Below are 10,729 nucleotides of genomic sequence, written 5' to 3' on the forward strand. Positions count from 1 at the left end.
GTACATTCAACCCGCCCTAAATAATCTGTGGACCTAAGTTTTTCGCAAAGGAATATTACTTCCTCTATCTTCCCTCTTTTTTGTTTTATCTCGTCGAATACACATATCTATCGTTTCCGTATTTGTCCAAATTGATGTCATTTTCATAGTGTAATTTCATTATTTTATCCCGCCCCCCCCATTTTCTTTTGTTTCGTCTGTCTCTATCGACCTCGAAAATCATATTCACAATATCAGGTTTCGAGCTCACGTTACACACGTGGGTACGATTACAACGGGGGGTTTCCGCGGTGTTCCTACCCGTGAAGCCGGTTCATGGGATTGTCCTTATGTTGACCATGCGAAAAAACCACTGAAAGCGACCTAGATGAGCAATAAACACCGCGACATAGGATTAGACATAGCCACGGTTCGGAACCGGCTGTTCCGGTTCGTGGCCATGTATGAACCGGCGGTTCCGGGCCGGTTCTGGTTCCGGCCCGGTTTGGAACCGGCTAGTAAAAATTAAAAAAATAAATTATGAAATAAAAAAATTATGAATTATCAAATTATGAAATAATGAATTATTCAATATAAAATGTAATCAAAATGTACATTATAATCAAATTTAGGGAAAAAAAGAGTTTCTCCACTTATCTGCAGTTTTTTTTTTTGAACCGGACAAGGAACCGGCGGTTCCGGGCCGGTTCCAAAATTGTTGGAACGGGAACCGGGCCCGTAGGCCATGGGCCGGTTCCGGTTCCGAACTGCGGGCCCGGTCAACGAGCCGGTCTCGGGTTTGATCCGGGCCGGTTCCGGGCCGGAACCGGCCCGTGGCCATGTCTAGGATGACTCGCTCTTCGTAATCTGTCGAATATTTGACAATTCAAAGGTTTGGTTTCTTCCCGCGGTCGTTGGGGCTCGCTCGCTGACGGAGGTGGGGCCAAAACAACCGCGTGGCCGTGCCAGCGTATAGAGATCCGCCACGTGGAATTTCCGCGTAAGACCTCTGCCACGTGGCGACCTCCTTCTTCAACAACCAAGAACACGCCGCGGTGACAAAACGAGGAGGTGGAGAAGAGAAATCCCTCAAGTTTTTTCTCGCCGTCTTCCTCTGGTTCTTCTCCTCCCCATGGAGGATTCTCCGAGCCTCTTCGACCGTTAGGCGCCACCGACACCGCCGCCGCCGCCGCCGCCGCCGCCGCCGCGCGAGCTGAGAGCTCGGGGGGACGGCAACAGATGGCGCCGATCGCCGCGGTCTCGTCGCTGATGAACGGCGAGCGAGCGGTGGTCCTGCTCTTCGTGCTGCGCGTCGTCACCTCCCTCCCTCTCCGCCTCCTCCCTCACGGCCTCGCCCTCTGCCTCCTCGCCGCCGCCGCCTCCTACGTCGAGATTCGCCTCGAGAACTCGTCTTCCCTCCCCCAATTCAAGACCAGGTTAAAATTCCCGCGGCTCTCTCAAATCCTTCTGATTTTCCCCTGTTCTTTTTAATTAAAAAATGAAATTTTGTGGGCTCGGATATGATGATTTAGCTGTTCTCGCACTTCAATTGTGCTCTGCGCGGTTTCTTGAGGTTTAAGTTGATCGAATTTCAGTTGAAAATTTCCTTTGAGTCTGGAGCATCTGAACTTACATTTACTACAGCCGTTATCGTTTTGTCAGTCTGTTGAACCTTAGGCTACTGAAATTGTCAGGCAGTCGGCTTGCGCTTGAATTGTGTTTATCATTTGCGGAGACTTTACAATTTAAGGGTGATTAAGTCCTGTTATAAGATGCTTTAGTTGTGTTAAGCGCCATTTCCGAAATCAATTGATTCGAAATTGAGTCGAAATCTTCAAGTAGGAGCACCCGAGGCAGCACCAGATATAAGCTTATAATGGAAGTTCTGCTTCACTTTTGTTTTGACAACTGAGTTATTGTAAGTAGTCAGGATGCAATTGACGAATGGTTGGGCTGTGTGTTTCATTTCAGGCCCGGTGCCTCATCTGGAATACTCTTGGGGGCAGTTACTCTTCCTACTGTCTTGATCTCAAAGTTGATACAGCTATCTAGGGCAGTCTCACTCCACCAAGTTAGCTATGAAGGTATAAGCATTATGTCACCATAGCTTCTCTTTGCATTACGAGACACGTCACACATTCCTTTTGTTATTAGCTGTGCTCTGGCACAATAGCTGATTCATCCTTATCCTCAATGACTGCTGAGAAGTGACAAGTAATCATTAACTCTTCCATTTTGTTGCAGATTTTGAATATTTGAAAATGCTATACTGGGCTGCATCAGTCAGCTCCTTTGGTGTGCTTGTTTTCCTTTATTCAGCTCTGCAGCATTCACCCGACAAGGCCTATCCCACTTCCTCGAATATCCAGTCTAATTCAAAGCTCATGTCATGTTGCATTGGCCTCTATGCTGCATTGTGTTGTGTCTCCCTTGCCATTATGTCTAACTTCGGTAAGTATGTCATCAAAGATCTCCATCAACCTCTTGCTCTTAGCTGTTGTTGAATTTTCAGAAGATCAATTTACGGGTACTATTTATCTTGCGCATACTTGTGTGGCTTTTAACATAAGCACTGAACAATCATATTCATAGTACTGCCTGAGTTGGCGTGTTTGTATGACTTAGGTTTAAATATGGCATCTTTTTGCTGATCAGCTACAGATGCCTAACGTTTTGATGCTTTCATGGTTCCTTTGCAGGTTTGCAACTTGCGTTCAACTTAGTTTGGGTGGTCTGTCATGGATTCGCAGTGGTGAAACTAATTCAGCATCTTCTGAATACTTTTCCATCCTGTGCTTCTGTTGGTATGCATTTTGTCCAGGCCTCTGGCAATCACCCTTGACCAGTGAAGTTTACATTTCTGTCTCTTAGTCGGCCCTAGCTTTGAAGACAATTGAGGGTAGAATGTTAGAGCAGTAGAGTTTAGTGGCTCAGTCATGGGCAGAGACCAACCCTGTGGATGCATCAATATGGGGAATGGCTGGGGTAGAGTAGAGATGTCCTAAGATTCTAATGGTTTTGGTGAAATATTTGTTTCTCTTCTTGAAATTTTTAGTTCTGTTATGTCTTTTCAGGTGAAGCCCTTTTGTTGAGTGCCGGGATAGTTCTCTACTCTGGTGACATGCTGGCGTGTACTTTCACAAAGGTTGGGATTCTTTTCTTTTACAAAGGTTTTTTCAGCCTATGGAGAATTCGGATCTTTCTTTTGCCATTCCTGGCAACTTGCATGACTACTAGTATCGGATCATTTGTAACCACTTTACTTTCAACAGGTTAATGAAGGATTTGTTTCTTTCGATTTGGTTTCTCCATGGTATTCAACAAATAGAAGTGAGAGGAGCATAATCATCCAGGTATGATGGATGGGTGTTTGTGCGCCTGATAGTTTCTGGTCTGGAGAGATATTAATTGGATATGTTCTTAATGCAGAGCGTGCTACTTGCCCTTCTTGTTTTTCCACTTGTTTTCAAATTGCTGCTGCGACTTTGGGAACACCCTTCGACCATGACCTCTGATTCAAGGGCACCGAGTGAAGTTAGAAGATCTCTCTTATTCTTTGGATCCCTTGCATGTGTGTTGATGGTTATCGCCCCTTCTTGGATGCAGTTTGCTCGAGATTTTCAGTCCCATCCTTTTTTATGGTAATAACTCTCTTGTGTTGCCAGTCTCCTATGAGTTGCTGCACGTACTCTAAATTTTAAACAGCACAGTCTGGGTTTTGTCTTTTCCTTTCTTCCGTCCCCATTTGTAGACAACCCTTTCTTTTTTGGGGGTTGGGTTCTTGATTCTAGACAGTGGCTGATCACTGTTTATGGTTTACACACAGTATAAATCATTCAGCTTCATCTCATGGCCATATGTTCTTATTCTTGAATGTTTTGTGACTGCAGGGTCTTTTCATTTGTTTTCGGGGAACCGGTGAAAAGACTATCGCTGTGTGTCTATTGGGTGTGTTTGATATATGCATCAGTTATCAGGTTTTACAACATTTCGAAGAATAGCAAGGTTGAAAGAATACTGCTCCGGAAATATTACCATCTGATGGCTGTTTCGATGTTTTCCCCTGCTCTTATCTTCCAGGTGATTTGGCTTTGAAGCAGAATTTGTTGTCATTTTCACAGTAATCCCGTCATCTCCATTCTACTTGCAGTTTGTTTTTCTAATACTTACTGATGACTTTGCCATAACTGTCAGCCTGAGTTTCTTGATCTTGCATTTGGGGCAGCTTTGGCAGTCTTCCTGATCTTGGAAATAATTCGAGTAAGTACATGAGATTTTGGACTCCTTATGTTTGCCTGATTCTTGTCCTTTTGTCTATATTCCTTAACATATATCCAGTGATGTATTAAAGCTTATGTCTGTAATCTGTATGATATGAAGCTGGAGACAGAGAGTGAGGATTCTCCATTCAGTCAATTGGCCGTGTTTTAAAATGAACCATGTAAATAAGAATGTGCACCTATTCTGTCTGTCTACATCCTTTTTATGGTTCATCTGTTTCTGTTTTCGAAATTAATTGGTTGCCCATAGTTTTGCAAATGTATAAATTATACTCTATAGCCTCTTTCAACGGAGTTGTAATAACTTTCAGACCCTGCTTTCTTATTCAGGTTTGGAGAGTATGGCCTTTGGGAAAACTTGTTCATCAGTTCATGAATGCTTTCACTGACCACCGTGACTCTGATCTTCTTATTGTCAGGTGGAATTTCCTTAAAGCTTAAATTTCTGGTTCTGTCATGCAATAGAGGTAACTTTAGCTGATTTTGTGTCATTTGCCTGATAATTAGCCATTTTTCGCTATTATTGGGATGTGCTCTACCCATATGGCTGTCTTTTGGATACAACGATCGCCCACTTGCTCCTTTTGCTGGAATTTTGAGCCTTGGAATCGGAGATACTATGGTGAGGGCATATGACTTTGTATATGTTTATAATGTATTATTTCCTCATCCTTTCATTATAATAAAATCTACTTGATTTTGAATTTCCAGTATAATTAGTTACTAAATCATCATGATAGACATATGAGCTTAATCACCGGGTGCAGCCTGCTGAAATTAGTCATATAGGTTCAAAACTGAACTAAAAGCATGAGATCTTCCAAATTGAATCTAGAACTGAATGAAATGAGTAAGTTCACTGGATAAGGTGATGGTAACAGACAAATCCTGGGAAGCCTAATTTTCCTTTTTTCATTTGGGCGAACCAAGCCCAGTTATCTATTACACCATCTTTATAAGTTGCTTATTTACAATAATCATCTATTTGTGCATCTGGTGTGAAATGTGGAAGCATGTATGTTTAGAAGTTATCCAATGCTGGGATGTTACCGTATTTTATCTACTCAGCATTCTGCAATTTGGCTATTCAATTCATTTTACATTTATATTCAGGCTTCGTTGGTTGGTCACAAATATGGGGTTCTCAGGTGGAGCAAAACTGGCAGTAAGTATTCTTATTGATTTGGTTGCTGGCTCCTTGTTGAGGTAACTGACGCATGGAACCTACTATTTATTCAGAGAAAACAATTGAGGGTACTGCAGCTGGTATAACTTCTGTCCTGGTTGCCTGTTCTGCTCTCCTTCCACTTCTGGCATCGACGGGTTATGTTCTGACACAGGTCTCTCTCTCTCTCTCTCTCTCTCTCTCTCTGTCTCAGCTTGTATGCATGTGTGCTTGTACGTACTCTCATGACTAAGTGCGCTGTGCACACACAGATGGCTCTGCAAATACAGAGACAGGGTGCCTTCTCTTTTCTGTGCCTTAGAATTACTGGCTAGAGAAGGGGTAGTAGACTTCTCTATTTTGAATGATCTTTTAGAAGTGAAATGTTCAGTAGAGTGGTAATTCTTTTACATACCCACAAGGATCAGCATGGAAAGTCCATGTGACTGCAACCGTGTGTTCTGCATATGGGTATAATTGTCACTGCTGAGAGCATTTTGTTGTTTGCTGGGAGATTTTGAGTATATGGTATCTTTCAGGTTCCCGCCTTCTTTGTACTTAGTAGCAATGAAGTTGTGCTTCACCTCTGATGTTAGTTTCCAAAATTGCGCAGCACTGGTTCTCTCTTCTCCTGGCTGTAACTGCGAGTGGTTTGTTGGAGGCCTACACGGCACAATTGGACAATGCATTCATCCCATTAGTCTTCTATAGTCTCCTCTGTTTGTAGATGCAGCTTTTTCTCTCCTTCCAGAAAGATGCCCGATGAAAGCAAGCTTTGGAGCAGTGTGCTTGAGCTCGCGCACGTATTTTGTAGATACTCGACCCCTCTCTTAGGTAGATACTAGTACTACTAACAATTCATGTTGTGTCCCCTAGATAGGTATCAAACTAACTCTTTTAACACTGAGAGCATCCATACAACATCGAATACCCGCATTTCCGGAATCGAAGCATTGGAGACATCATTCATTCTTTCGAGTTTTAGAGACGGGCGGGGTTCTTCTTTTTATTCTTTGTGTCTTGGCTATGGGGAATCTGATGTAATTCCTGTGTCATATGATGTCCAAATAAGAAATCAATAGATGGCATATTTGCCTTCTCACTGTTCAGTCTGTTCTGTGTTCCTCATATCTGATATCAGTATCTTACCTTACGGCCATCTCCTGACTCTCCGGATTATCGTTTTAATAGCATACCACAGCATCCAATGAACAGACGAGCATAATTATAAGATTAGACTTTAGTAAAGGTCCGATTATTTCTGTGGCCGACGAAATTGTGGATCCATGGAAAATAATAGTTGGGTGGACCAAGTGCTCACTTGCCTTCGGGCTTTGACATGTCCAGGTCACATGCACTTTTCTACATTAGTGGAGCCATCATGAACACCGCCCCAATAGCCAAATTTCATGCATTCATTCAGCACCTCAGGACCTTAACCGCAGTGCACTATGAGGTGACCGGAGCAAGACCGCAAGCTGGGCTCGATGGTTTGTAATTTCTACTTGATTTGCACCATTCGCTTGCTTTCCATGAACTCGCAAGTATGGGATGATAGCCAAGTATGCAATGGTGACGACAACATAGCGATAGCAAAAGACAGGTCACATCTCGTGGAGCAATCTCTTTCCTAGCTCTCAAATCCATAAGAAGAAGAGGTGACATCTCGTGAAGCGATCTCGTTCTTAGCTCTCAAATCCATAAGAAGGAGAGGCGATGATTAAAGTGATCGACGTATAATGCGGAATCCAAAAGCACTCGACATTTCCTTTTCTTTACTCGATAAGGAAAGTCATCGACATCAGGAGGTAAAACTTTTGAGTCTCTTCCCCGTACGATATTTCTATTTTTGCCAATCGGATCGGACCTTTGAGCAGATCTAAGCAGTACTACAATGACTACACATGCGACTTGGCAATAAGGGCGGGCTATCATCATCGTCATGAGACCAATGTGCCCCCCCCAGACCTTCACAGGCAGTGAAGGGTTAGAATCGTCAGTGCTGTCCGTTGTACTGTGAGCCGTGAGTCCCCCATCCATGTTGGTGCGATGGATGTTTTTAACTTCTCTCTCTCTACCCTTTTTTGATTGGCTAGTTATCGGTTGTACATTGCACTGTCCTTGCTTGTTCCCAATAAATACATTCAACTCGAGCAAAAGGGATAAGAGCACGAATGACGCCTGAATTTTAATTCAATATATAATATTTATTTTGAATTTTTAATTTATACAATGTGTATTCTGAACTTCGGCTCAATGTGCAATGTCGTTTATAAACTTTAAATTTATTCCATATGGTCCATAAACTTTTAATAAATGTTCATAAACCATATATGAATATTTAAAAATTTAAGAATCACATTGCATATTAAACTGAAATTCATGAATCATATTGAACAAATTAAAAGTTCAGAAATAATATTACATATTGACCTAAAGTTTAAAAATCATTTATGTCATTTTCCCTGCCTCTTTATTTTACTATAGAAATTAGTTCACTTGGCGGATGAAATCGAAACTCCTTTCCCCGTTTGTATTATCTTATTTTCATTTTGTTTATTCATTCATTTTGGGGGGACAGGTGGGTATTCATAGGAGGAGCCCGCCAAAATCGACATGATTGATGCCTGCCGGAACAGAGTACAGGTTAGACACTATCCTCCTGATTGATTTTGTATCCATTCCCCATGCTTGACTTTCTGCACTATTGGCAGAAACCTTTCAGCAATCTCTGCATTCACATCCCCACTTCGCATCTATATTACCAATTTGATTTTCCAAGAAGAACTGACATTAATCCATCTAGGGTTCTCCATATAACCCACAGGAATTCGCCTTGAACAAATGTGATCTTTTCATGCAGTACCTCTGTCCTTCTCTTAGTCACGGAACAGAACCGACATCTATATTGAGCTTTTGGATCACAACCATGTCGGTTCTCAGTTGAATATCCTTCCTCTTTCTGATGCCAGTGGGTCGAGCGAGCATATACGCCGCTCGGGCGCATCACGACTCGGGCGCATGTTGTGATGTGCCTGATCGTTGATATTTCCATACAAAAGAAAGATCTCCCTTTGTAGCTGAACCCACTTATATCAAAGTTGATAATATATTTGAAAGAACCTTGACACATTTTGCACATTGAAGAGTATTTGTTCTTATCTGGAACGATAAAAAGATCTGATCAAGCCAATCGACTTCTCAAAACCCCACCCGCGGGGGGGTCCCCGAAACAAACAGATTGACGGATGAAACTAAACGAAAAGAAAATTCAGCAAAAGCAACCTTAACTGCCCCACCCCCACGTGTGTACTATGTAGAACACAAATTTTCACGTATCCTCTACGCTTTGTAGGATACAAAACACGACTATGCGTATTGTGCGTCACGTATCCAATCGACCCGTCTTCATTGTCAATGCAAGTTTTCAAAAGAAAAGACGAAAAAAACACTACGATCCATGATCGATGGGACATTATCATATCAACGAAACGTCATGTGATATAAGCGTTATGTAACGATAGAATTTTCCAATCGCTTGTGCCAACCATGTCATAAAGTGCGGTGCTCGAAGTTGAAGAACATGATGTCCCAAAAAATGTGGTCCAATTTTTTTTTTCCAATAATGCCTTGGCCTTTCCTCTCTATCTGTGTCGTTTCTTTTTCCATCAGATCCAAGCTGCCTCATGAAATATCTCTGATGACAGCTCGGCGAGAGGCCCCACAGTGAGCATCCACGTCAGACAATTGACGAGCTCATGCGCATGTGCTTACGTGGAATAAAAACTGCTTATGTCCCAATGATATAAAGTCGGAAAAGAAATGGTTCCGTGTGTCGAACGCATTATTATCGGGAGGGGGGTCCCCTTGAAAACTCTTGAAAATAACGTTAGAGAGCTGCCCTTTTTTTCCTCCTAAAATATCATGATAATTAATGAGGTAAACCAATCGAAAATCGACGGCGAATATATCTCAAAGATTTTATGTTTTTCTTTGTATTTCGTAGAAGCCCTAGTTTTGGAATGATTTTCTTAGAAAGTGTCACCCTAAAACACTTGTCGTACTTTCCGGCACATCAATTTTTATTTTGGTATGTGCAATAATACTTCAAAAATCAGATATTTTCGTTATTGAATATGCCTATCATCATGTCCCTCTCACGCATTAAACACGAGCAAACATTTTTTGCTTGAAAAGATATTTAGTGCAAAAGAGATATATCACATGGTGACAATAGTCGGAGAAGCACATTAGTGAGGGATGAGCCCCTCATTAGTTGACCATTTTTCCATGAATACATTTGTTGCAAAAAGATGGAGGTGTGGTTTTATATTTAGATGAGAAATGTGATAAAAAGGAAAATATGAAATTTCTGTAATGAAAAGTACATGAGACTATCTATAGGCTTTATTAGATGATTATCTAAGTAATATGCCAATCAAGGGTATGCATGATTAAAGGAGATATATGTGCAATTGAGAGATACGGGAAATCAAAAGAAATATTCTGATTATCTCTGACAGAGGTGAGTAGCCTAGAGAAATATCTCTAACATCCTCTTGAACTCCAGGTGCATAGCAGGAGGCCACTACAAAAAAACATGTTTTTTTGTGACAAAAAAATTGCAAAAATCCGTTGCAAATCGTTTTTGCGACGAATTTAGCGACGGAAAAAAATTCCGTCGCTACTAGGTCGTCGCAAATTTTTGCGATGGAAAATTTCAATTTTCGACGAATTTTGTCACGAATTTTGCGACGAATTTTGCGACGAACTTTGCGACGGATAGTGTTCGTGGCTAGTTTGCGACGAATTTTTTGCGACGAATTTTTTTTCCGTCGCAAATTTACGACGAAAATTGAAATTTTCCGTAGCGTCGCAAAATTCGTGGCAAAATTCGTCGCAAATAATTCGTCGCAAATTAGCCACGAACTTTATTCGTCGCAAAATTTGTCGCGAAATTCATCGCGAAATCCGTAGCAAAATCCGTCGCAAAATCCATCGCAAAATTCGTCGCAAAATGTATTGAACGGAAATTAGGCACGAACTTGATTCGTCGCTACTTATTCGTCGCAAATTAGCCACGAACTGTAATGGTCGCAAAATTCGTATATAAATATTCGTCGCAAATTTTACAGCATTTCGGCCATCAAATCTTGTCCATATCAATTGCTACGCATTAATGAACATCATGTAATACATTGAAAACAATCAAAGGACACGAGAAAATCATAGATTCCGCTTCAGAAACAGAAAACGAACAAACTAGACACAATGCCATATAATTGAAAAATGTAACTGAAGGAAA

General features: G+C 41.6%; 1 protein-coding gene across 4 annotated transcripts; it reads left to right on the forward strand.

Moving 5' to 3' along the window:
- The first annotated feature begins 1,033 nt into the window (after positions 1 to 1,033).
- Positions 1,034 to 6,533, forward strand: LOC115670886 (dolichol kinase EVAN). 4 transcript variants are annotated; one of them, XM_056310028.1, is made up of 14 exons: positions 1,035 to 1,415; positions 1,951 to 2,063; positions 2,224 to 2,430; positions 2,679 to 2,783; positions 3,054 to 3,124; positions 3,252 to 3,332; positions 3,409 to 3,620; positions 3,870 to 4,059; positions 4,174 to 4,239; positions 4,590 to 4,678; positions 4,767 to 4,881; positions 5,373 to 5,424; positions 5,499 to 5,582; positions 6,038 to 6,533. In XM_056310028.1, exons 1-14 carry the CDS (start codon positions 1,219 to 1,221, stop codon positions 6,133 to 6,135), a joined length of 1,680 nt encoding a protein of 559 aa, XP_056166003.1. In that variant the 5' UTR covers positions 1,035 to 1,218; the 3' UTR covers positions 6,136 to 6,533. The 4 variants fall into 4 exon arrangements, 2 of the variants coding, with proteins under 2 accessions (XP_056166003.1, XP_030448141.1); XM_030592281.2 differs by having other exon boundaries at positions 1,036 to 1,415; positions 5,499 to 5,599; XR_008816225.1 differs by lacking the exon at positions 4,767 to 4,881 and having other exon boundaries at positions 1,034 to 1,415.
- Positions 6,534 to 10,729: the final 4,196 nt, after the last annotated feature.

This window comes from Syzygium oleosum, unplaced genomic scaffold, assembly GCF_021117445.2.
Source record: "Syzygium oleosum isolate NSW1041296 unplaced genomic scaffold, Sole_v2.1 Sole_v2.03, whole genome shotgun sequence".
NCBI classification, from domain to species: Eukaryota; Viridiplantae; Streptophyta; class Magnoliopsida; order Myrtales; family Myrtaceae; genus Syzygium; species Syzygium oleosum.

Bases quoted from the DNA above. Each gene is read 5' to 3' on its own strand.
- LOC115670886 (XM_030592281.2), top strand. From the start codon at position 1,219: ATGGCGCCGATCGCCGCGGTCTCGTCGCTGATGAACGGCGAGCGAGCG. The intron at 2,784-3,053 runs GTATGCATTTTG...ATGTCTTTTCAG, and splicing joins TCCATCCTGTGCTTCTGTTG to GTGAAGCCCTTTTGTTGAGT. The intron at 3,333-3,408 runs GTATGATGGATG...TTCTTAATGCAG, and splicing joins AGAGGAGCATAATCATCCAG to AGCGTGCTACTTGCCCTTCT.